At 47.7% G+C, this 27,683-nt stretch overlaps 1 protein-coding gene across 1 annotated transcript in view; it reads left to right on the forward strand.

The window, feature by feature from the left end:
* The first annotated feature begins 4,263 nt into the window (after positions 1-4,263).
* The window catches only part of plcxd3 (phosphatidylinositol-specific phospholipase C, X domain containing 3), a 51,228-nt gene continuing 27,808 nt past the window's right edge, over positions 4,264-27,683 (forward strand). The window contains exon 1 of the mRNA XM_085965149.1: positions 4,264-4,703. Coding sequence (XP_085821275.1) covers positions 4,598-4,703 — 106 coding nt within the window. The 5' untranslated portion in view covers positions 4,264-4,597. The remainder of the gene's footprint in view (positions 4,704-27,683) is intronic.

A 27,683-nucleotide genomic window follows, 5' to 3' on the forward strand; every position in this document is an offset into this window, starting at 1 on the left:
AGAACTCAAGATAACCACAAACATAAGAACTCGGGACAAGTTACAAAATGGCTAGTCAAGAATAGGAACTCAGGACAGCTTCCATGAGGAAAGCCACTTGTCCGTACTAAGCTTGAGACAAGCTACCACAAGGGCAACCGGCTTGCCGAGACGAGACTCAAGACAAGCTACCACAGGGGTAATCAGCTTATCAATACAAAGCTCAGGACAAGCTCCAACATGGCAACACACTAGTCCAGCCCAGCACCTTATCAAGACTAAGAACAACAAGAACACAGACTTAGATACATCTTAAATACAAAGCTCGAGAGACACCATGGCAACCAGCTAGTCAAAGCCAGGAGCCACAGAGCGAAGGCTAGTCCCCGGTACCCCGGTTAGGACTGAGCACAGAGAGAAGAAACCACAGAACTTATATACCAAGAAAACCAGGTGAAACCCATGAACAGCTAACAGGCCGTTAAGAATTAACACAGGAGGCTAGGAACAATTAACAAAGGACTAGAAACAATTAACAAGGACTACAAACAAGTGAAGGTGCCATCTAGAGGTTACAGAGGGAACCGACTGGCACCCTCACAAAATCAACTTTTATTGTCATTGTTAGTGCACAGGTGCAGTACAACGAAATGTAGGCTTGCGGCTCCCGAGAGTGTACAATTTGGATTAGGACACTTAAACATTTCAACATACATTTGTACATATATATTAGCATAAATATGACCATAATAAAGTGCATCGGCAGATGTGCAGGCTTTAGTGTTTATTTGTGGAGTTCAGTAGGATGACAGCCCTGGGAAAGAAGCTGTTCCTAAATCTGGTCATACGGGTGCGAGTGCATCTGTAGCATCTTCCAGATGGTAGGAGGGCGAACAGACTGTGGCTGGGGTGAGTAGGGTCTTTGATGATGGATCGTGCCCTCCGTAGGCAGCGTTTCTGATATATATGTTCTATGGTCGGTAGTCGGGTGCCGGTAATGCGTTGGGCAGTTTTGACTACCCGCTGCAGGGCTTTCCGGTCATGGGAGCTACAGCTGCCGTACCATACCGTGATACAGTTTGTCAGGATGCTCTCTATAGTGCAGCGGTAGAAGTTAGAGAGGATCGGGGGTGACAGATTACATCCCTTCAGCCTCCTCAAGAAATATAGGCGCTGCTGGGCCTTCTTCACCAGAGAGGAGGTGTTGAGGGACCAGGAGAGGTTTTCCGTGATGTGGACTCCGAGGAACTTAAAGCTGGCCACCCTTTCCACCTCTGCCCCATTGATGTGAATGGGGGTGTGACTTCCGCCTTTGGACTTCCTGAAGTCCACGATTATTTCCTTTGTTTTCTTGGTGTTAAGGGCCAGGTTGTTGTCGGCGCACCACTTCGCGAGATGCTGGACCTCCTCCCTGTAGGCTGACTCATCGTTGTTGGTGATCTGGCCTACTACCGTGGTGTCATCTGCAAACTTGATGATGGTGTTGGAACCATTAACAGCCACACAGTCGTGGGTGAAGAGAGAGTAGAGGAGGGGGCTCAGCAAACATCCTTGTGGGGCCCCCATGTTCAGGGTCGGGGGGGGGGTGTGGTTACCTAATTTGACAGACTGGGGTCTGTTTGTCAGGAAGTCCAGGGTCCAGTTGCAGAGGGAAGTGTTCAGGCCAAGAGTTTGGAGTTTGGTGGCCAGCTTTGCTTCCTGTCTGCCAACCAGTTCTGTATCGAAATCAATAACTTACCCCCGATCCCATGTGCTTTAACTTTGCATGCCAATCTCTTATGCGGGACCTTATCAAAAGCCTTCTGAAAGTCCAAATACACCACATCCACTGGTTCTCCCTTATCTATTCTACCAGTTACATCCTCAAAAAATTCCAGTATATTAGTCAAGCGTGATTTACCTTTTGTAAATTCATGTTGACTTTGTCCGATCCTGTCACTGTTTTCCAAGTGCTCTGCTATTACATCTTTTATAATGGACTCTAGCATTTTCCCCAGGCTTATCGGTCTATAATTCCCCGTTTTCTCTCTACCACCTTTTTAAATAGTGGGGTTACATTAGCTACCCTCCAATCCATGGGAACTGTTCCAGAGTCTATAGAATTTTGGAAGATGTCCAGCAATGCATCTACTATTTCTAGGGCCACTTCCTTAAGTACCCTAGGATGTAGATTATCAGGCCCTGGGGATTTATCGGCCTTCAATGCCGTCAATTTCCCTAACACCATTTCCCTACAAATACTGATTTTATTCAATTCCTCCCTCTCATTAGACCCTATGTTCCCCGACATCTCTGGAAGGTTATTTGTGTCCTCCTTTGTGAAGACAGAACCAAAGTATGTATTTAATTGGTCAGCCATTTCTTTGCTCCCCATTATAAATTCCCCTGATTCTGACTGCAAGGGACCTACGCTTGACTTCACCAATGTTTTTCTCTTTACATATCTATAAAAGCTTTTACAGTCAGTTTTTATGTTCCCCTGAAAGCTTACTCTCATATTCTATTTTCCCCCTCTTAATTAATCCCTTTGTCCTCCTTTGTTGAATCCTAAACTGCTCCCAATCCTCAGGTTTGCTGCTTTTTCTGGCCAATTTATATGTCCTCTCCTTGGATCTTATGCTATCCCTAATTTCCCTTGTTAGCCATAGTTGAGTCACCTTTTTTGTTTTATTTTTATGCCAAACAGGGATGAACAAATTCTGTAGTTCATCCATGCGATCTTTAAATGTTTGCCATTGCCTATCCACCATCAACCCTTTAAGTAATGTTCCCCAATCCATCCTAGTCAACCCGTGCCTCATACCATCGTAGTTTCCTTTATTTAAATTATTAAGGACCCTAGTCTCTGAGTCAACTACTTCACTCTCCATCTTAATGAAGAATTCTATCATATTATGATTGCTCCTCCTCAAGGGGCCTCGCACAAGATTGCTAATTAATCCTCTCATTGCATAATACCCAGTTCTAAGATGGCCTGATCCCTGGTTGGTTCCTCGACATATTGGTCCAGGAAACCATCCCGTATACACTTTAGGAATTCCTCCTCCACAGTATTGTTACTAATTTGGTTAGCCCAATCTATATGTAGATTAAAGTCACCACATGATAACTGCTGTGCCCTTATTGCACATGTCTCTAATTTCCCATTTAATGCCATCCCCAACCTCAGCATTACTGTTTTGGGGTCTATATACCACTCCCACTAACGTTTTCTGCCCCTTGGTATTTCTCAGCTCTGCCCATACAGATTCCACATCATCAGAGCTAATATCCTTCCTTACTATTGTGCTAATCTCCTCTTTAACCAGCAATGCTACCCCACCTCCTTTTCCTTTTTGCTTGTCCTTCCTGAATATTGAATACCCCTGGATGTTGAATTCCCTGACTTGGTCACCCTGTAGCCATGTCTCCATAATCCCAATTACATCATGTCCATTTACATCTATTTGCATAGCTAATTCATCCACCTTATTACGAGTGCTCCTCGCATTAAGACACAAAGCCTTCAGGCTTGATTTTTTAACACTCTTAATCCTTTTAGAATTATTATTTACTGTGGCCATGTTTGATTTACACCCTTGATTTCTCTGCCTTCCACTTTTGCTTTTCTCCTTCCTGTCTTTTGCTTTTATCCTTGTTTCCCTTTCCTCTGTCCCCCTGCACAGGTTCCCAACCCCCTGCCATTTTAGTTTAAACCCTCCCCAACAGCACTAGCAAACACTCCCCCTAGGACATCGGTCCCGGTCCCACCCAGGTGCAAACCATCCAGTTTGTACTGGTCCCACCTCCCCCAGAACCGGTTCCAATGTCCCAGGAATTTGAATTCCTCTCCCTTGCACCATTCCTCCAGCCTCGTATTCATCTGAAATATCCTTCTGTTTCTACTCTGACTAGCACGGGGCACTGGTAGCAATCCTGAGATTACTACCTTTGAGGTCCTATTTTTTAATTTACCTCCTAACTCCCTATATTCAGCTTTTAGGAACACATCCCATTTTTTACCTATATCGTTGGTACCTATATGCACCATATATATAAATACCACCACATAGGTACCAACCAGAGAAAGAAACAGACAGAGAGACAGAGAAAGACAAACAGACAGAGAAACAGACAAACAGAGACAGAGGGAACTAGAGACAGAGAACTAGACAGAAAGGCAAACAGACTTAGAAAGAAATATATAGAAAGAAATAGAGAGAGTGGTGATACATAGACAGAGAAAACAGATCCTGGGAGAGGGGAGCGAGGCAGAGCAGGAAGATAGTGTCAGTGTCAGAGGGAGAGAGAAGCTCATCGATCAGTCTGCACTACAGACACAGCCAGCAAATCACAGCAAAGACAATCACCTTTAAACAGAGAGTGGAGGGGAGCGGGACACCTGACCACCAGAGAGAGGAGCGGAACGACCGCCCCATCACCAGAAACAGACAGACAGACAGAGGCCAGGTTAAAATCCGGCGAGAGCGAGCCCGGGGTCCCCGGAGAGATGCTGCACAGCCCCCGGGCACTGAGCGAGCTGTCTGGGGAGAGAGTCTGACTGGGAGCCCGGGGGGGAGGAGGCACAGATCGGTCCAGCGGCCGGGAGACGCTGCGCCTGTCCTGGGAGCGCAGGGCGATGGCTGGAGCCGGGCAGGAGCCGCTGGCTGTGGGCTGGGCGGACTGGATGGCGACCTTACCCGGGAGAATGCACACTGTCCCGCTCAGCACCCTGGCCATACCCGGTGAGTAGAGAGGGGGGAACCTGCTGCTCGATCCCCTGCCCTGACCCGACCCACCCCCGGGGTGTGTGTTTCCCCAACTCTCCGAGCTGCCGAGCTCCCAAAGAGCAGGCTCCCAGAGACAAGTCTGTCTGAAATAGTGCAGTGGACTTGGAGTGTGTGGGTTAGTGTAGAACGGGTGATAGCGAATCCACTCTGTATGTTTCTGTGTGTCTGGTTCTATCTCCGGCTGTGTGCATATGGGTCGGTGTTTCTGTGTGCAGTATGTCTGTGCTGTGTTGCTCTGTGTGTGTGTGTCTGGGTGTGCACGCCTGTGTGTGTGTGTTGTGTGCTTGTCTGTGTGTGTGGTGTCTGTGTGTGTGTATCATGCGTGCGTGCGAGTCCGTGCGTGCGTGAGTCCGTGCGTGAGTCCGCGCGCACGCAAGTCCGTGTTGCACGCGTGCGTCCTTGCACGTGTGTGTGAGTCGTGTGTGTCCGTGTGTGAGTCCTTGCGCGTGTCCGTGTGTGAGTCCTTGCGCGTGTCCGTGTGTGAGTCCTTGCGCGTGTCCGTGTGAGTCCTTGCGCGTGTCCGTGTGAGTCCTTGCGCGTGTCCGTGTGAGTCCTTGCGCGTGTCCGTGTGAGTCCTTGCGCGTGTCCGTGTGAGTCCTTGCGCGTGTCCGTGTGCGCGCGTGTCCGTGCGCGTGTCCGAGTCCGTGTGTGTGTTGAGCTCTTTATGCTTAACCTATCGGAGGTGGAGGGTGCCCCCAGCCACTCGTCCCTTTGCTGAGGTGACACGGTAGAGGTCATTTTCTGGAGTCATCTGGAGCCTCTGGACACAACGTAGGGATATTAACAAAAATTGTGTGTTTTTTTTTCATTTTTGTTGAACATTTTTTATGCCAGGGATCGGTGCTGGGTCCCTTGTTGTTTGTGATCTACATAAATGATTTGGATGAGAATGTAAAAGGTATGATCAGCAAGTTCGCAGATGACACGAAAATTGGTGGGGTGGTCAATTGCGAGGAGGAAAGCCTCAGGCTACAGGACGATATAAACGGGTTGGTCAGATGGGCGGAAAAGTGGCAAATGGAATTTAACCCTGAAAAGTGCGAGGTGATGCATTTTGGACGGACAAATAAGGCAAGGGAATACACAATGAGTGGTAGGACCCTAGGAAGTACAGAGGGTCAGAGGGACCTTGGTGTACATGTACATAGATCCCTGAAGGCAGCGGAACAGGTAGATAAGGTGGTTAAAAAGGCATATGGGATACTTGCCTTCATTAGCCGAGGCATAGAATATAAGAGCAGGGAGGTTATGATGGAGCTGTACAAAACGCTGGTGAGGCCACAGCTGGAGTACTGTGTGCAGTTCTGGTCGCCTCACTATAGGAAGGATGTGATTGCTTTGGAGAGGGTGCAGAGAAGATTCACCAGGATGTTACCTGGGATGGAGCGCCTCAGCTATGAAGAAAGACTAAACAGGCTGGGGTTGTTTTCCTTGGAGCAAAGAAGGCTGAGGGGGGACCTGATTGAGGTATACAAAATGATGAGGGGCATAGATAGGGTAGACAAAGAGGAACTTTTCCCCTTAGTAGGGGGGTCAATAACAAGGGGGCATAGATTCAGGGTAAGGGGCAGGAGATTTAGAGGGGATTTGAGGAGGAACTTTTTCACCCAGAGGGTGGTTGGAATGTGGAACTCAATGCCTGAAAGGGTGGTAGAGGCAGGAACCCTCACAACATTCAAGAAGCATTTGGATGAGCACTTGGAATGCCAATGCATACAAGGCTATGGACCAAATGCTGGAAAATGGGATTAGACTGGACAGGGATGGATGGGCGGCGCAGACACGATGGGCCGAAGGGCCTCTTTCTGTGCTGTAAAACTCTATGACTCTATGACTCTATGACTCTAAAAGTGTTGGAGATGGTGAAAATGCTGGAATCTATTATTAAGGACGTGGTAACAGGGCACTTAGAAAATAATAATCGGATTGGGCAGAGTCAACACGGATTTATGAAAGGGAAATCGTGTTTGACAAACCTATTAGAGTTTTTTGAGGTTGTAACTAGCGGAATAGATAAGAGGGAACCAGTGGATGTGGTGTATTTGGATTTTCAGAAGACATTCGATAAGGTGCCACACAAGATTAATAAACACTAGGGCTCGTGGGACTGAAGATAATATACTAGCATGGATTGAGGATTGGTTAATGGACAGAACACAGAGAGTAGGAATAAATGGGCCATTTTCGGGTTGGCAGGCTGTAACTAGTGGGGTACCACAAGGATCAGTGCTTGGGCCTCAGCTATTCACAATCTACATCAATAATTTGGATGAGGGGACCAAATGTAATATATCCAAGTTTGCTGATGATACAAAGCTGGGTGGGAATGTAAGTTGTGAGGAGGATGCAAGGAGGCTTCAAGGGGATAGAGACAGGCTAAGTTAGTGGGCAAGAACATGGCAAATGGAATATAATGTGGAGAAATGTGAGGTTATCCACTTCGGTAGGAAGATTAGGAAAGCAAAGTATTTTTTAAATGGTGAGAGATTGGGAAATGTTGGTGTTCAGAGGGACCTGGGTGTCCTTGTACACGAATCACTGAAAGTTAACATGCAGGTACAGCAAGCAATTAGGAAAGCAAATGGTATGTTGGCCTTTATTACAGGAGGATTTGAGTATAAGAGTAAAGACGTCTTACTGCAATTATATAGGGCCCTGGTGAGACCACATCTGGAGTATTGTGTACAGTTTTGGTCTCCTTACCTAAGGAAGGATATACTTGCCATAGAGGGAGTGCAACAAAGGTTCACCAGACTGGTTCCTGGGATGGGGGGATTGTCCTATGAGGAGAGATTGAGTAGACTAGGCCTACATTCTCTCGAGTTTAGAAGAATGAGAGGTGATCACAGATTCACAGAAACCCCACAGTGCAGATAGAGGCCATTTCGGCCCATCGAGCCTGCACTGACACATATCCCACCCGATCCCCGTAATCCCTACACCAACACATATCCCACCCTATCCCTGTAACCCCACGTATTTAATCCCCCTAACACTAAGGGTCAATTTATCATAGCCAATCAACCTAACCCGCACATCTTTGGACTGTGGGAGGAAACCGGAGCACCCGGAGGAAACCCACGCAAACACGGGGAGAATGTGCAAACTCCACACAGACAGTCACCCGAGGCCGGATTTGAACCCGGGTCCCTGGCGCTGTGAGGCAACAGTGCTAACCACTATGCCACCGTGCTGCCCGATCACATTGAAACATACAAAATTCTTACAGGGCTTGACAGGGTAGATGCAGGGAGGATGTTTCCCCTGGCTGGGGAGTCTAGAACCAGGGGTCACAGTCTCAGAATAAGGGGTCGGCCATTCAGGACTGAGATGAGGAGGAATTTCTTCACTCAGAGGGCGGTGAATCTTTGGAATTCTCTCCCCCAGAGGGCTGTGGAGGCTCAGTCGTTGAGTATATTCAAGGCTGAGATCGATAGATTTTTGAATATTAAGGGAATCAAGGGATATGGGGATAGTGCAGGAAAGTGGAGATCACAGAATCACAGAAACCCCACAGTGCAGATAGAGGCCATTTCGGCCCATCGAGCCTACACCAACACATATCCCACCCTATCCCCGTAACCCCGCGTATTTTTAATCCCCCTAACACTAAGGGTCAATTTATCATAGCCAATCAACCTAACCCGCACATCTTTGGACTGTGGGAGGAAACCGGAGCACCCGGAGAAAACCCACGCAAACACGGGGAGAATGTGCAAACTCCACACAGACAGTCGCCCGAGGCCGGATTCGAACCCGGGTCCCTGGCGCTGTGAGGCAACAGTGCTAACCACTATGCCACCGTGGAGATGAGGTAGAAGATCAGCCATGATCTCATTGAATGGCGGAGCAGGCTCGAGGGGCCAAATGGCCGACTCCTGCTCCTATTTCTTATGTTCTTATGACTGACGGTCGAATCATTCAATTGGGTAACGGAGAGTCTGTTCGATTTCCAATTGGGCTGGGAAGGCGGGGCATCCTGAAGATGGACGTGTCGGGTGACCAATGGCGGGAGTGTGGGGGTGGGCCGGATGGTGGCGGGAGGTCATGTGGTGAAGGCTCCAGGAATGCATCCAGCCAGAGTTGGCAACTGGAGGACTGAGTCCTGTAGCACTCGCTGTACGGGCTAGTGTGTGGGGAACGGCCACTCGGGACGGGAACTGGGTGGACGCAGAAAATGTGTTTAGTGTGAGGAGGGGAAGAGGAGAAATTCAAAGTGTAGCATTTCTCGCTGGAGAATGCTGGTTCGCAAGTGTTGTACTTTGGGGAGTGGAGTCGATGGAATGCTCGTCTGGTGTTCCCATGGGAACAGATTTACTCCAAACAGCAAGTACATCAGACCAACGTTCCCTGTGAGCTGGGCTTTGTTCTATGCGGACTGTTTCTTTTAATGCGCAGTCCCTTTAAATTTCCGTGCCTGTGCCGGTGTTTACAGCGGAGAAGCCGGTGAGCGGCCCGCGCGGGGACCTTTCAGATTACTGCACGGTCGCGCACACACACTTAGCGGGAACATTGCCTCAGCCTCCCCCACCCCACCCTGGTCGGCTGAAATATGACCTGATGTTGTTTCCAGAAACCCTGTGGACCGACCGGGAGGGACTGGAGACTAATAGAGCTGGTGAGGGAGGGACTGGAGACTAATAGAGCTGGTGAGGGAGGGACTGGAGACTAATAGAGCTGGTGAGGGAGGGACTGGAGACTAATAGAGCTGGTGAGGGAGGGACTGGAGACTAATAGAGCTGGTGAGGGAGGGACTGGAGACTAATAGAGCTGCTGAGGGCAAGGAGTCATTTAACTGGCTCTTAAAGACATTGGATTCAGTTTACTAGCTCAGTTACACATTTAATGGCCTAGAAATTCACTATAGCCCCGTTTGGGGCGCCAGCCTCGCCAGGGCGCTAAAAGTAGCGCCCCGGAAACATTCGCGGCCGTCTGCCGGAAATTCAGTTTGTGTGCCCAGAGGGAAGCGCGGCACTACTGGAGTCGCCCCGCATCCCTCGTGGGACGCTGCAGCTGAATATCGCTGGGCAACGTGCCGCAGCGCCACGGCGCGCTGCGGTATTGCAGGCCTTCCTCCCCTTAAAGGGGAGGGGCCTTGTGCAGCGCGATCGAGGATCGCGAGTGCCGGCAAAAGAGCCCGGCACCGAGGAGAAATGCCGGGCTCTTGGAACTCAGTCGGCACTCCGTGGGGTGGGGGGGGGGTGGGGTGCTCAGGAGGCCGGGGACGGCAGCGCGGAGAGGTGCTGGCAGGCGGCCAGCAAAAAAAATGGCCGCCCCGCACCTCCTTTAATTAGCGCCTCTACCGCCGCAGGTAGGCCCCCCTGAACCGGTCACAAATAACGCCCGGCGTTAAAGCAGGGGGGCGCATCTAAATATCGTGATCGGGGCGCTGCGCACACCGATGACGTCATCGGTAGCGACGCAGCGCTAACGGCTAGCGCCGCCATTAGCGTCCTGCTGAATTTAGCGGGAGGCGTGGCCAGTGGCTTCTGACCCACTTAGCGCCCTCTTAAGGCGTTAACGGGTGGCGCAGCCCACTGAATTTCTAGGCCAATGTGTCTTAAAACTAGAGATTGTTTGGACGAGTATCCGGGTCTCTGTTACCATAACGGGGAGAGCCGTTTGGTGCGAGGGTGAGAGTTCACGGGGGGTAACTTTCCTCCCAGAGGTAGCTGGCCTCGAATCTGCAGGATTTGAAGGTTCGTGTCGTGGCTACACATCTCTGACTGGAACAATTCATCAATCAATATTCACCATAAACCACAGGGGTCTCGAGTTAGCCTCTGGTCTCAAACTCCCCATATGTCACAGTGGATCAATGTAGGTCAGATACTGGACCAGCACCACATAGCTCGCTACGCCAAGTGGTGAAATAGAATTACATCGGATTACATCGGATATACGGCCCAGAAACAGGCCATTCGGCCCAACCAGTCCATGCCGGTGTTTATGCTCCACTCGAGCCTCCTCCCGTCTTTCCTCATCTAACTCTATCAGTGTAACCCTCGATTCCCTTCTCCCTCATACCCTTGTCCAGCCTCCCCTTAAATGCATCGATACTATTCGCTTCAACCACTCCCTGTGGTAGCGAGTTCCACATTCTCACCACTCTCTGAGTAAAGAAGTTTCTCCTGAATTCCTTATTGGATTTCTTGGTGACTATCTTATATTGATGGCCTCTAGTTTTGCTCTTCCCCACAAGTGGAAACACTCTCTCTGTATCAACTCTATCAAAACCTTTCATAATTTTAAAGACCTCTATTAGGTCACCCCTCGGCCTTTTTTCAAGAGAAAAGAGACCCAGCCTGTTCATCCTTTCCTTATATGTAGACCCTCGCATTTCTGGTATCATCCTTGTAAATCTTCTCTGCACCCTCTCCAGTGCCTCTATATCCTTTTTATAATATGGTGACCAGAATTGTACGCAGTACTCCAAGTGTGGTCTAACCAAGGTTCGATACAGGTTTAGCGTAACTTCACTACTTTTCAATTCAATCCCTGTAGAAATAAACCCGAGTGCTTGGTTTGCTTTTTTTATGGCCTTGTTAACTTGTGTCGATACTTTTAGTGATTTGTGTATTTGTACTCCGAGATCACTTTACTCCTCTACCCCATTTAGATTCTTATTTTCCAAGTAATAAGTGACCTCCCTATTTTTCTTACCAAACTGTAATACCTGTACCTCCATTTATCGGTGTTGAATTTCATTTGCCAATTAAATGCCCACTCTGCAAGTTTATTAATGTCGTCTTGTAATTGTTGCAGTCCTCCTCAGTATTGACTATCCCCCCAATTTGGTGTCTGCAAATTTAGAAATTGTGTTTTGATTCCAAAGTCTAAATCATTAATGTAAATTGTGAACAGCAGTGGTCCCAGCACTGACCCTTGTGGAACACCACTACCCACCTTCTGCCACTGTGAATAGCTACCCTTTACCCCACTCTCTGCTTTCTGTCCTGAAGCCAGCGAGCTATCCATTCTGCTACCTTGTCCCCTGACTCCGTATTCTCCGACCTTGCTCATCAGTCTATTATGGGGTACCTTATCGAAGGCCTTTAGGAAATCTAGATAAATTACATCTACTACATTACCCTTGTCTACTCTCTCTGTTACCTCTTCAAAAAATTCAATGAGGTTGGTCAAGCAAGACTTTCCCTTTTGAAATCCATGCTGACTATTCATTATTATATTTTTGGTTTCGAGATGTTCTTCTATTTTCTCCTTTAGTAGGGATTCCATTATTTTTCCTACCACTGATGTTAAGTTGACTGGTCTATAATTCTCTGGACATGTTCTATCCCCCTTCTTAAATATCGGTATTACATCAGCTATCCGCCAGTCCTCTGGCACTACACCCTTTTTCTAATGAATTATTAAATATGTGTAGTAATGCCTCTGCGATCACTTCCCTAATTCAATAGATCTGGTTACTTGTGGTAACTGGGAAAATAACTCTGAAGGACACCGGATTTTCATCAGAAATCCAACTGGTTCCCTGATAAAAGACTTGCATTTCTATAGCGCCTTTCATGACCACCGGGTGTCCCAAAGTGCTTTACAGCCCATGAAGTACTTTTTGAAGTGGAGTCACTGTTGTAATGTAGGAAATACGGCAGCTAATTTGCGCACAGCAAGCTCCCACAAACAGCAATGTGATAATGACTAAATAATCTGTTTAGATGTTGATTGAGGGATAAATATTGGTCAGGACACCGGGGATAACTCCCCCTGCTCTTCTTCGAAATAGTGCCCTGGGATCTTTTACAACCACCTGAGAGAGCAGACGGGGCCTCGGTTTAACGTCTCATCTGAAAGACGGCACCTCCGACAGTGCAGCGCTCCCTCAGCACTGCACTGGAGTGTCAGCCTAGATTTTTGTGTTCAAGTCTCTGGAGTGGGACTTGAACCCACAACCTTCTGACTCAGAGGCGAGGGCGCGACCCACTGAAACACGGCTGACATGACCTTCAGGAAAGGGAAGCTGCCGCCCTGACCTGCTCTGGCCTATATGTGACTGGAGTGAGGCCTTCTGAGATGCCCCAGCAAGCCAGACATGTCTGGGCAACTAAGGATGGGCAATACATGGGGTCTTGACAGTGTCAGCCACATCCCCATAAACACATCAAAGAAACAAATGTCGGAAGGGCCCAGAATCATTCCCTGGTCGGTGCTGAGATCGCTGATAGCAGCCTGGTGTGACACTGAGCCCCACAGTGCAGGAAGGGCCCAGGTTCTATTCATCATCAATGTTGAGCTAGATGATATCAGCCTCGTTTGGTGCTGAGGCACAGGAATGGTGCAAGAAGGACACAGGCTCCGTCTATGTTCAGTGATCTGTGCAGAAATTGGAGGCAAATCCCGACAGATGTTCCTCAGTGTCTCTGTGTCACGAAGGGAAACAACATGCTATACCTGCCCTGGGAGTGTTTGATGGGACAGTGAAGAGGGAGCTTTACTCTGTATCTAACCCGTGCTGTACCTGCCCTGGGAGTGTTTGATGGGACAGTGTAGAGGGAGCTTTACTCTGTATCTAACCCGTGCTGTACCTGCCCTGGGAGTGTTTGATGGGACAGTGTAGAGGGAGCTTTACTCTGTATCTAACCCGTGCTGTACCTCCCCTGGGAGTGTTTGATGGGACATTGTAGAGGGAGCTTTACTCTGTATCTAACCCGTGCTGTACCTGCCCTGGGAGTGTTTGATGGGTCAGTGTAGAGGGAGCTTTACTCTGTATCTAACCCCGTGCTGTACCTGCCCTGGGAGTGTTTGATGGGTCAGTGTAGAGGGAGCTTTACTCTGTATCTAACCCGTGCTGTACCAGCCCTGGGAGTGTTTGATGGGACATTGTAGAGGGAGCTTTACTCTGTATCTAACCCGTGCTGTACCTGCCCTGGGAGTGTTTGATGGGTCAGTGTAGAGGGAGCTTTACTCTGTATCTAACCCCGTGCTGTACCTGCCCTGGGAGTGTTTGATGGGTCAGTGTAGAGGGAGCTTTACTCTGTATCTAACCCGTGCTGTACCTGCCCTGGGAATGTTTGATGGGGCAGTGTAGAGGGAGCTTTACTCTGTATCTAACCCGTGCTGTACCTGCCCTGGGAGTGTTTGATGGGACATTGTAGAGTGAGCTTTACTCTGTATCTAACCCGTGCTGTACCTGCCCTGGGAGTGTTTGATGGGACATTGTAGAGTGAGCTTTACTCTGTATCTAACCCGTGCTGTACCTGCCCTGGGAGTGTTTGATGGGAGCGTGTAGAGGGAGCTTTACTCTGTATCTAACCCGTGCTGTACCTGCCCTGGGAGTGTTTGATGGGACAGTGTAGAGGGAGCTTTACTCTGTATCTAACCCGTGCTGTACCTGCCCTGGGAGTGTTTGATGGGACAGTGCAGAGGGAGCTTTACTCTGTATCTAACCCGTGCTGTACCTGCCCTGGGAGTGTTTGATGGGACAGTGTAGAGGGAGCTTTACTCTGTATCTAACCTGTGCTGTACCTACCCTGGGAGTGTTTGATTGGACAGTGTAGAGGGAGCTTTACTCTGTATCTAACCCGTGCTGTACCTGCCCTGGGAGTGTTTGATGGGACAGTGTAGAGGGAGCTTTACTCTGTATCTAACCCGTGCTGTACCTACCCTGGGAGTGTTTGATGGGACAGTGTAGAGGGAGCTTTACTCTGTATCTAACCCGTGCTGTACCTACCCCGGGAGTGTTTGATGGGACAGTGTAGAGGGAGCTTTACTCTGTATCTAACCCGTGCTGTACCTGCCCTGGGAGTGTTTGATGGGACAGTGTAGAGGGAGCTTTACTCTGTATCTAACCCGTGCTGTACCTGCCCTGGGAGTGTTTGATGGGACAGTGCAGAGGGAGCTTTACTCTGTATCTAACCCGTGCTGTACCTGCCCTGGGAGTGTTTGATGGGACAGTGTAGAGGGAGCTTTACTCTGTATCTAACCCGTGCTGTATCTGCCCTGGGAGTGTTTGATGGGACAGTGTAGAGGGAGCTTTACTCTGTATCTAACCCGTGCTGTACCTACCCTGGGAGTGTTTGATGGGACAGTGTAGAGGGAGCTTTACTCTGTATCTAACCCGTGCTGTACCTACCCTGGGAGTGTTTGATGGGACAGTGTAGAGGGAGCTTTACTCTGTATCTAACCCGTGCTGTACCTGCCCTGGGAGTGTTTGATGGGACAGTGTAGAGGGAGCTTTACTCTGTATCTAACCCGTGCTGTACCTGCCCTGGGAGTGTTTGATGGGTCAGTGTAGAGGGAGCTTTACTCTGTATCTAACCCCGTGCTGTACCTGCCCTGGGAGTGTTTGATGGGTCAGTGTAGAGGGAGCTTTACTCTGTATCTAACCCGTGCTGTACCAGCCCTGGGAGTGTTTGATGGGACATTGTAGAGGGAGCTTTACTCTGTATCTAACCCGTGCTGTACCTGCCCTGGGAGTGTTTGATGGGTCAGTGTAGAGGGAGCTTTACTCTGTATCTAACCCCGTGCTGTACCTGCCCTGGGAGTGTTTGATGGGTCAGTGTAGAGGGAGCTTTACTCTGTATCTAACCCGTGCTGTACCTGCCCTGGGAGTGTTTGATGGGGCAGTGTAGAGGGAGCTTTACTCTGTATCTAACCCGTGCTGTACCTGCCCTGGGAGTGTTTGATGGGACAGTGTAGAGGGAGCTTTACTCTGTATCTAACCCGTGCTGTACCTGCCCTGGGAGTGTTTGATGGGACAGTGTAGAGGGAGCTTTACTCTGTATCTAACCCGTGCTGTACCTACCCTGGGAGTGTTTGATGGGACAGTGTAGAGGGAGCTTTACTCTGTATCTAACCCGTGCTGTACCTGCCCTGGGAGTGTTTGATGGGACAGTGTAGAGGGAGCTTTACTCTGTATCTAACCCGTGCTGTACCTACCCTGGGAGTGTTTGATGGGACAGTGTAGAGGGAGCTTTACTCTGTATCTAACCCGTGCTGTACCTACCCCGGGAGTGTTTGATGGGACAGTGTAGAGGGAGCTTTACTCTGTATCTAACCCGTGCTGTACCTGCCCTGGGAGTGTTTGATGGGACAGTGTAGAGGGAGCTTTACTCTGTATCTAACCCGTGCTGTACCTGCCCTGGGAGTGTTTGATGGGACAGTGTAGAGATCTTTACTCTGTATCTAACACCGTGCTGTACCTGCCCTGGGAGTGTTTGATGGGACAGTGTAGAGGGAGCTTTACTCTGTATCTAACCCGTGCTGTATCTGCCCTGGGAGTGTTTGATGGGACAGTGTAGAGGGAGCTTTACTCTGTATCTAACCCGTGCTGTACCTACCCTGGGAGTGTTTGATGGGACAGTGTAGAGGGAGCTTTACTCTGTATCTAACCCGTGCTGTACCTGCCCTGGGAGTGTTTGATGGGACAGTGTAGAGGGAGCTTTACTCTGTATCTAACCCGTGCTGTACCTGCCCTGGGAGTGTTTGATGGGACAGTGTTGAGGGAGCTTTACTCTGTATCTAATCGTGTTGTAGCTGCCCTGGGGGAGTTTGATGGGACAGGGTAGAGGGAGCTTTACTCTGTATCTAATCGTGTTGTAGCTGCCCTGGGGGAGTTTGATGGGACAGGGTAGAGGGAGCTTTACTCTGTATCTAACCCCGTGCTGTACCTGCCCTGGGAGTGTTTGATGGGGACAGTGTAGAGGGAGCTTTACTCTGCATCTAACCCATGCTGTACCTGCCCTGGGAGTGTTTGATGGGACAGTGTAGAGGGAGCTTTACTCTGCATCTAACCCGTGCTGTACCTGCCCTGGGAGTGTTTGATGTGTGCTCCACTTGGCTCAGCTGCATAGGAGGGGAGGAAAAAGAGTGAGAGAGCAATAGTGATGGGGATTCTATCGTAAGGAGATCAGATAGTCGTTTCTGTGGCCGCAGACGTGACTCCAGGATGGTATATTGGCTCCCTGGTTCCAGGGTCAAGAATGTCACTGAGCGACTGCAGGACATTCTGAAGGGGGAGGGTGAACAGCCAGAGGTCGTGGTCCATATTGCTACCAACAACATAGGTAGAAAGAGGGACGAGGTTCTGCAAGCTGAATATAGGGAGCTAGGAAATACATTAAAAAGCAGGACCTCAAAGGTAGTAATCTCAGGATTACTCCCAGTGCCACGTGCTAGCGAGAGCAGAAATAGGAGAATAGACCAGATGAATGCGTGGCTGAAGAGATGGTGTAGGAGGGAGGGATTTAAATTCCTGAGGCGGTGGGACCTGTACAAGCTGGACGGGTTACACCTCGGCAGAACCGGGACCAACAACCTCACAGGGGTTTGCTAATGCTGTTGGGAAGGATTTAAACTAGTTTGTCAGGGGGCTGGGAACCTAAGTGTGGGCCCAGAACGGAGAGAAACAAAGCTGGAAGTGCAAGTTAGAAAAGTAGTCAGCAAAACTAGTAGGGAGCAGAAACAAAGGCCAACAGTAAAGAGGGTCAAAGTGCAGAAACATATTAAACAGGTAAAGTTGAAGGCACTTTATCTAAATGCACGTAGCATTCGCAACAAGGTGAATGAATTAATGGCACTAATAGAAGTAAATGGGTATGATGTCATTGCCATTACAGAGACATGGTTGCAGGGTAACCAAAGCTGGGAACTGAATGTTCCAGGGTACTCAACATTTAGGAAGGACAGACAAAAAGGAAAAGGAGGTGGTGTAGCGCTGTTAATAAGGGATGCGATCGGTACGGTAGAGATAAAAGATCTTGCCTTGGCAGATCGTGATGTAGAACTGGAATCAGTTTGGGTGGAGCTAAGAAACAGCAAAGGGCGGAAAACATTGGTGGGAGTTGTGTATAGGCCACCAAACAGTAGTGGTAATGTAGGGCACAGTATCAATCAAGAGATTAGAAGTGCATGTAACAAGGGCAATACGGTAATCATGGGGGACTTTAATCTACATATTGACTGGTCAAATCAAATTACCACTAATGGTGTGGAGGACGAATTCTTGGAATGCATGCGAGATGGTTTCCTGGATCAGTATGTGGAGGAACCAATCAGGGAACAGGCTATTCTGGATCTGGTACTGTGTAATGAGAAAGGGCTAATCAATAATCTTGTGGTAAAGGGGCCTTTAGGGACAAGTGACCATAATATGATGGAATTTTATATTAAGTTTGAGAGTGATGTAGTCCAATCTGAAATTAATGTTTTTAATCTAAACAGAGGAAACTACAAGGGTATGAGGGACAAGTTGGCCATGGTAGATTGGGAGACTACACTAAAAGGTATGAAGGTGGACATACAATGGCTAACATTCAAGGAAATAATGCATAATTTGCAACAAACATATATTCCTCTAGGGCATAAAAACCCAAAAGGAAAAGTGATCCAACCATGGCTTACAAAATAAATTAAAGCTAGAATTAAGTCAAAGGAGGAAGCTTATAAAGTTGCCAGAAAAAGCGGTCAACCTGAGGATTGGGATCTTTTTAGAAATCAGCAAAGGGGGACCAAGAAATTGATAAAGAAAGGGAAAATGGAATATGGGCACAAACTAGCAAAAAATATAAAAACGGATTGTAAAAGCTCCTATAGGTATGTGAAAAAGAAAAGACTGGCGAAGGTAAATGTAGGTCCTTTACAGTCAGAGACGGGAGAATTTATAATGGGGAATGAGGAAATGGCAGAGAAATTAAATAAATACTTTGTTTCTGTCTTCACGGAGGAAGACACAAAAAACCTCCCAGAAATACGAGAAAACCAAGGGTGTGACGAGAATGAGGAACTTAAAGAAATTATTATTAGTGAAAAAACAGTACTAACAAAATTAATGGGACTAAAAGTCGATAAATTCCAAGGACTGGATGACCTACATCCTAGGGGTTTTGAAAGAGGTGGCCATTGGAATAGTGGACGCATTGGTTGTCATCTTCCAAAATTCGAAAGATTCTGGAACAGTTCCTGCAGATTGGAGGATAGCAAATGTAACCCCGCTATTTAAGAAAGGAGGGAGAGAGAAAACGGGGAACTACAGACCTGTTAGCCTCACATCAGTAGTTGGGAAAATGCTGGAATCTATTATAAAGGATGCAATAACTGGGCACTTAGAAACTAATAGTAAGATTGGGCAGAATCAACATGGATTTATGAAAAGGAAATCCTGTTTGACAAACCTATTGGAGTTCTTTGAGGATGTAACTAGTGGAGTAGACAAAGGGGAACTGGTAGATATGTATCCGGATTTTCAGAAGGACTTCAATAAGGTCCCACACAAGAGGTTGGTGAACAAAATTAGGGCACATGGAATTGGGGGTCATACACTAGCATGGATTGAGAATTGGTTAACAAACAGAAAACAAAGAGTAGGGATAAACAGGTCTTTTTCAGGATGGCAGGCTGTGACTAGTGGGGTACCGCAAGGATCGGTGCTTGGGCCCCAGCTATTCACAATCTATATCAATGATTTGGATGAAGGGACTAAATGTAACATTTCCAAATTTGCTGATGATACAAAGCTAGGTGGCAGTGTCAGTTGCGAAGAGGATGTGAAAAGGTTTCAAGGGGATCTCAGCAGGCTCAGTGAGTGGGCGAGAACGTGGCAGATGGAATATAATGTGGATAAATGTGAAGTTATCCACTTTGGTAGAAAAAAACAGAAAGGCAGAGTATTTCCTAAATGGTGAAAGATTGGGGAATGCAGATGCTCAAAGGGACCTGGGTGTCCTGGTACATGAGTCACCGAAAGTGAATGTGCAGGTGCAGCAAGCCACTAGGAAGGCAAATGGTATGCTGGCCTTCATTACAAAAGGATTTGAGTACAGGAGTAAAGAAGTCTTACTCCAATTATATAGGGCTTGGTGAGACCACACCTGGGGTACTGTGTACAATTTTGGTCTCCTTACCTAAGGAAACATAGAAACATAGAAGATAGGAGCAGGAGTCGGCCATTCGGCCCCTCGAGCCTGCTCCGCCATTCAATGAGATCATGGCTGATCATCCAAATTCAGTACCCTGTCCCTGCCTTCTCCCCATATCCCTTGATCTCTTTAGCCTTAAGAAATATATCTAACTCCTCTTGAATATATTTAATGAATTGGCCTCTACTGCCTTCTGTGGTAGAGAATTCCAGAGGTTCACCACTCTCTGGGTGAAGAAATTCCTCCTCATCTCAGTCCTAAATGGCTTACCCCTTATCCTTAGACTGTGACCCCTGGTTCTGGACTCCCCCGCCATCGGGAACATCCTTCCTGCATCTAGTCTGTCTAGTCCTGTTAGAATTTTATAAGTTTCAATGAGATCCCCTCTCATTCTTCTAAACTCCAGTGAGTATAAGCCCAATCAACCCAATCTCTCCTCATACGTCATTCCTGCCATCCCAGGTATCAGCCTGGTGAATCTTCGCTGGACTCTCTCCATGGCAAGAACATCCTTCCTCAGATAAGGTGACCAAAACTGCACACAATACTCAAGATGTGGTCTCGCCAAGGCCCTGTACAACTGCAGCAAGACATCCTTCTTCCTGTACTCGAACCCTCTCGCTACGAAGGCCAACATACCATTTGCCTTCTTAACCGCCTGCTGCACCTGCATGCTTACCTTCAGTGACTGGTGCACAAGGACACCCAGGTCTCGTTGCACTTCCCCTTCTCCCAATCTATTGCCATTCAGATAATAATCTGCCTTCCTGTTTTTGACACCATAGTGGATAACCTTGCATTTATCCACGTTATATTGCATCTGCTATGCTTCTGCCCAATTACCCAACCTGTCCAAATCATACTGGAGTTTCTCGGCATCCTCGTCACAGCACACATGCCCACCCAGCTTTGTGTCGTCTGCAAACTTGGAGATATTACATCTAGTTCCCTTGTCTAGATCATTAATATATATTGTGAATAGCTGGGGTCCAAGGACCGATCCCTGCGGTACCCCACTAGTCACTGCCTGCCACTCGGAAAAAGACCCGTTTATTCCAACTCTTTGCTTTCTGTCTGCCAACCAGTTCTCTATCCAAGTCAATACCTTGCCCCCAATCCCATGTGCCTTAACTTTACACGCTAATCTCTTATGCGGGACTTTATCAAAAGCCTTTTGAAAGACCAAATACACCACATCCACTGGTTCTCCCTTATCTATTTTACCAGTTACATCCTGAAAAAATTCCAGTCACTTAGTCAAGCATCGAATGTTGGAAGATGATCAGCATTGCATCTACTATTTCTAGGGCCACTTCCTTAAGTACCCTAAGATGTAGATTATCAGGCCCTGGGGATTTATCGGCTTTCAATCCCATCAATTTCCCTAACACCATTACCCTACAAATACTGATTTCTATCAGTTCCTCCCTTTCATCAGACCCTATGTTCCCCGACAGCTCTGGGATGTTATTTGTGTCCTCCTTTGTGAAGATAGAACCAAAATATGTATTTAATTGGCCTGCCATTTCTTTGTTCCCCATTATAAATTCCCCTGATTCTGACTGCAAGGGACCTATGCTTGACTTCACCAATCTTTTTCTCTTCACATATCTATAAAAGCTTTTACAGTCAGTTTTTATGTTCCCCTGCTAGCTTACTCTCATATTCTATTTTCCCCTTCTTAATTAATCCCTTTGTCCTCCTTTGTTGAATCCTAAACTGCTCCCAATCCTCAGGTTTAATGCTTTTTCTGGCCAATTTATATGTCCTCTCCTTGGATCTTATGCTATCCCTAATTTCCTTTGTTAGCCATGGTTGAGTCACCTTTTTTGTTTTATTTTTATGCCAAACTGGGATGAACAAATTCTGTAGTTCATCCATGCGGTCTTTGAATGTTTGCCATTGCCTATCCACCATCAACCCTTTGAGTGACATTCCCCAATCAATCCTACCCAACTCGTGCCTCATACCATCGTAGTTTCCTTTATTTAAATTCAGGACCCTAGTCTCTGAGTCAACTACTTCACTCTCCATCTTAATAATCCTAGGACCCCAGCTGTTCACAATATATATTAATGATCTGGACGAGGGAATTGGATGTAATATCTCCAAATTTGCAGACGACACAAAGCTGGGTGGGAGGGTATGCTGTGAGGAGGATGTCGTGAAACTCCAGTACGATTTGGACAGGTTGGGTGATTGGGCAGAAACATGGCAAATGCACTATAATGTGGATAAATGTGAGGTTATCCACTTTGGTGGCAAAAACAGGAAGGCAGACAATTATTTGAATGGCAATAGATTGGGAGAAGGGGAAGTGTAAAGAGACCTGGGTGTTCTTGTGCACCAGTCGCTGAAGGTAAGCATGCAGGTGCAGCAGGCGGTTAAGAAGGCAAATGGTATGTTGGCCTTCGTAGCGAGAGGGTTCGAGTACAGGAACAAGGATGTCTTGCTACAGTTGTACAGGGCCTTGGTGAGACCGCACCTTGAGTATTGTGTGCAGTTTTGGTCGCCTTATCTGAGGAAGGACATTCTTGCCATGGAAGGAGTGCAGCGAAGATTCACCAGGCTGATACCTGGGATGGCAGGAATGGCGTATGAGGAGAGATTGTGTCGATTGGGCTTATACTCACTGGAGTTTAGAAGATTGAGAGGGGATCTCATCGAAACCTATAAAATTCTAACAGGACTAGATGCAGGAAGGATGTTCCCAATGGCGGGGGAGTCCAGAACCAGGGGTCATAGTCTAAGGATAAGGGGTAAGCCATTTAGGACAGAGATGAGGAGGAATTTCTTCACCCAGAGAGTGGTGAACCTGTGGAATTCTCTGCCACAGAGGGCGGTGGAGACCAGTTCATTAAATATATTCAAGAAGGAGTTGGATATATTTCTTAAAGCTAAAGGGATATGGGGAGAAGGCAGGGACAGGGTACTGAATTTGGATGATCAGCCATGATCTCATTGAATGGCGGAGCAGGCTCGAGGGGCTGAATGGCCTACTCCTGCTCCTATCTTCTGTTTCTATCATATTATGATCGCTCCGACCCAAGGGGCCTTGTACAACATGATTGCTAATTAATCCTTTCTCATTACATAATGCCCAGTCTAAGATGGCCTGATCTCCAGTTGGTTCCTTGACATATTGGTCCAGGAAACCATCCCGTAAACACTCCAGGAATTCTTCCTCCACAGTATTGTTACTAATTTGGTTGGCCCAATCTATATGTAGATTAAAGTCACCCATGATGACTGCTGTGCCCTTATTGCATACTTCTCTGATTTCCCTTTTAATGCCATCCCCAACCTCCGCATTACTGTTTGGAGGTCTGTATACCACTCCCACTAACGTTTTCTGCCCCTTGGTATTTCTCAGTTCTACCCATACAGATTCCACATCATCAGAGCTAATATCCTTCCTTACAATTGTGTTAATCCCCTCTTTAACCAGCAATGCTACCCCACCTCCCTTTCCCCTTTGCCTATCTTTCCTGAATATTGAATACCCCTGGACGTTGAGTTCCCAGCCTTGGCCACCCTGGAGCCATGTTTCCGTAATCCCAATCAAATCATATTCGTTTACCTCTTTGCGCAGCTAATTCATCCACCTTATTACGAATGCTCCTCGCATTAAGACACAAAGCCTTCAGGCTTATTTTTTTAATGCTCTTAGACCTATTAGAATTATTATTTACTGTGGCCATGTTTGATTTAAACCGTTGATTTCTCTGACTGCCACTTTTGTTTTTCTCCTTCCTATCTTTTGCTTTTATCCTTGTTTCCCTTTCCTCTGTCCCCCTGCTCAGGTTCCCAACACCCTGCCATTTTAGTTTAAATCCTCCCCCAGAGTACTAGCAAACACTCCCCCTTGGACATCGGTCCTGGCCCTGCCCAGGTGCAAACCGTCCAGTTTGCACTGGTCCCACCTCCCCCAGAACCGGATCCAATGTCCCAGGAATTTGAATCCCTCCCCCTTGCACCATTCCTCTAGCCACGTATTTACCTGAAATATCCTTCTATTTCTACTCTGACTAGCATGTGGCACTGGTAGCAATCCTGAGATTACTACCTTTGAGGTCCTATTTTTTTTAATTTACCTCCTAACTCCTTATATTCAGCTTTTAGGACCTCATCCGGTTTTTACCTATATCGTTGGTACCTATATGCACCACGACAACTGGCTGTTCACCCTCCCCTTCCAATATGTTCTGCAGCCGCTCTGAGACATCCTTGACCCTTGCACCAGGGAGGCAACACCCCATCCTGGAGTCTCGTTTGCAGCCGCAGAAACGCCCACCTATTCCCCTTACAATAGAATCCCCTATCACTATAGCTCTAACCTTTTTCCTCCCGTCCTGTGCAGCAGAACCACCCCTGGTGCCAGGAAGTTGGCTGCTGCTGCTTTCCCCTGATAAGCCATCCCCCCCAACAGTATTCAAAGTGGTATATCTGTTTGAGAGGGGGATGTCCACAGGGGACTCCTGCACTACCTGCCTGTGCCTACTACTCTGCCTGTTGGTCACCCACTCCCTTTCTGCCTGTGCAACCTTTGCCTGCGGTGTGACCAACTGCTTAAACGTGATATCCACGACGTCCTCAGCATCGCGAATGGTCCAGTATGTATCCAATCGCAGCTCCAGTGCCACAATGCGGTCTGCCAGTAGTTGCAGCTGGATACACTTCCTGCACACATGGTCGTCAAGGACACAGGAATTGTCCCCGATTTCCCACATAGCGCAGGAGGAGCATACCACGGGGCTGAGGATATACTTGCCATAGAGGGAGTGCAACAAGGTTCACGAGATTGATTCCTGGGATGGCGGGACTGTCGTATGAGAAGAGATTGAGTAAACTAGGCCTGTATTCTCTTGAATTCAGAAGAATGAGAGAGGATCTCATTGAAGCATACAAAATTATTACAGGGCTTGATAGGGTGGATGCTGGGAGAATGTTTACCTTAGCTGGGGAGTCTAGGACCAGGGGCCACAGCCTCAAGATAAAGGGTAGGCCATTCAGGACTGAGATGAGAAGAAATTTCTTCACACAGAGGGTGGCAAATCTTCGGAATTCTCTACCCCGGGGGGCTGTGGAGGCTCAGTCATTGGGTATATTCAAAACAGAAGCCGATAGATTTCTGTCTAATAAGGGCACCAAAGGATATGACGATAGGGCTGGTGAATGGAGTTGCGGCTGAAGATCAGCCATGATCTCATTGAATGGCGGAGCAGGCTCGAGGGGCTGAATGGCCGACTCCTGCTCCTATTTCTTATGTTCTTATGTGAGAGTGTAGAGGGAACTTTACTCTGTATCCAACTTGTGCTGTACCTGCCCTGGGAGTGTTTGATGGGACAGTGCAGATGGAGCATTACTCTGTATATAACCCGTGCTGTACCTGCCCTGGGACTGTTTGATGGGACAGTGTAGAGGGAGCTTTACTCTGTATCTAACCCGAGCTGTACATGCCCCAGGAGTGTTTGATGGGACAGTGTAGAGGGAGCTTTACTCTGTATCTAACTTGTGCTGTACCTGCCCTGGGAGTGTTTGGGACAGTGTAAAGGGAGCTTTACTCTGTATCTAACCCGTGCTGTACCTGCCCTGGGAGTGTTTGATGGGACAGTGTAGAGGGAGCTTTACTCTGTATCTAACCCGTGCTGTACCTGCCCTGGGAGTGTTTGATGGGACAGTGTAGAGGGGGGACTTTACTCTGTGACACGTGCGGTACTGAGCTATTTTTCCTCTGTGCCATTATTGGTTGAGTGACCAGCTGTAAACTGTGGTTGACTTCTCAGTTGCTGCCTCTCTCCATCAGCAGAATCATTACCATCCACATAACATTAACATATAAATGAATTCAACATGAATTGATAGGAAGGGGGTCCAATGCATATTAATCCCAATTGGTGAAGAGAATTTTAAAGCATCTCACGAGGCTTCATTAATGTCATAGAGTCATAGAGTCATAGAGTTTTACAGCACAGAAAGAGGCCCTTCGGCCCATCGTGTCTGCGCCGCCCATCCATCCCTGTCCAGTCTAATCCCATTTTCCAGCATTTGGTCCATAGCCTTGTATGCAATGGCATTCCAAGTGCTCATCCAAATGCTTCTTGAATGTTGTGAGGGTTCCTGCCTCTACCACCCTTTTGGGCATTGAGTTCCACATTCCAACCACCCTCTGGGTGAAAAAGTTCCTCCTCAAATCCCCTCTAAATCTCCTGCCCCTTACCCTGAATCTATGCCCCCTTGTTATTGACCCCCCTACTAAGGGGAAAAGTTCCTCTTTGTCTACCCTATCTATGCCCCTCATCATTTTGTATACCTCAATCAGGTCCCCCCTCAGCCTTCTTTGCTCCAAGGAAAACAACCCCAGCCTGTTTAGTCTTTCTTCATAGCTGAGGCGCTCCATCCCAGGTAACATCCTGGTGAATCTTCTCTGCACCCTCTCCAAAGCAATCACATCCTTCCTATAGTGAGGCGACCAGAACTGCACACAGTACTCCAGCTGTGGCCTCACCAGCGTTTTGTACAGCTCCATCATAACCTCCCTGCTCTTATATTCTATGCCTCGGCTAATGAAGGCAAGTATCCCATATGCCTTTTTAACCACCTTATCTACCTGTTCCGCTGCCTTCAGGGATCTATGTACATGTACACCAAGGTCCCTCTGTACTTCCTAGGGTCCTACCACTCATTGTGTATTCCCTTGCCTTATTTGTCCGTCCAAAATGCATCACCTCGCACTTTTCAGGGTTAAATTCCATTTGCCACTTTTCCGCCCATCTGACCAACCCGTTTATATCGTCCTGTAGCCTAAGGCTTTCCTCCTCGCAATTGACCACCCCACCAATTTTCGTGTCATCTGCGAACTTGCTGATCATACCTTTTACATTCTCATCCAAATCATTTATGTAGATCACAAACAACAAGGGACCCAGCACCGATCCCTGAGGTACCCCACTGGACACAGGCTTCCAGTCACAAAAGCAACCTTCGACCATCACCCTCTGCCTCCTGCCACTCAGCCAGTTTAGGATCCAACGCGCCAAGGCACCCTGGATCCCATGGGCTCTTACCTTCTTGACCAGTCTCCTATGCGGGACTTTGTCAAAGGCTTTACTGAAGTCCATGTAAACCACATCCACATCATTTCCCTCATCCACCCCCCTAGTCACCCCCTCGAAAAATTCAATCAGATTTGTCAGACATGATTTACCCTTGACAAAGCCATGCTGACTATCCCCGATTAATCCTTGCCTCTCCAAGTGGAGACTAATTTTGTCCCTCAGAATTTTTTCCAATAATTTCCCTACCACAGATGTTAGGCTCACTGGCCTGTAATTCCCTGGTTTATCCCTGCTACCCTTCTTGTATAATGGTACTACATTAGCTGTTCTCCAGTCCTCTGGTACATCCCCTGTGGCCAGAGAGGTTCTGAAAATTTGTGTCAGAGCCCCTGCAATCTCCTCCTTTGCCTCCCACAGCAGCCTGGGATACATCTCGTCCGGGCCTGGGGACTTATCCACTTTTTGGCCTGCTAAAACCGCTAGCACCTCCTCCCTCTCGATGCTAATATGTTCAAGTATGTCACAGTCCCCTTGCCCGATTTCTATGTCTGCATCGTCTTTCTCCATAGTGAACACAGATGCAAAAAATTCATTTAAAACCCCGCCTACATCATCTGGCTCTACACACAGATTGCCACTTTGGTCCCTAATGGGCCCTACCCTTTCCCTGGTTATCCTCTTGCCCTTAATATACTTATAAAACATCTTAGGATTTTCCTTTATTTTGCTCGCCAGTGTTATTTCATGGCCCCTCCTCACCCTCCTAATTTCTTTTTTAAGTATGCCCCTGCACTTTTTATACTCCTCTAGGGCTTCTTTCGTCTTTAGTCTTTTGTAACTGCCAAAAGCCCCCCTTTTATTTCTAATGCATTTTTGTATATCCCTTGTCATCCAAGGTTCCCTTTGCTTGTTGGTCCCACCCTTGACCTTTACAGGAACATGTTGGCGCTGTACTCTCTCTATTTCCCTTCTGAAAGTCTCCCACTGTTTTGATGTGGATT

Source organism: Somniosus microcephalus, chromosome 1 (assembly GCF_052327205.1).
Source record: "Somniosus microcephalus isolate GS21.2 chromosome 1, FLI_Smic_1.0, whole genome shotgun sequence".
NCBI classification, from domain to species: domain Eukaryota; kingdom Metazoa; phylum Chordata; class Chondrichthyes; order Squaliformes; family Somniosidae; genus Somniosus; species Somniosus microcephalus.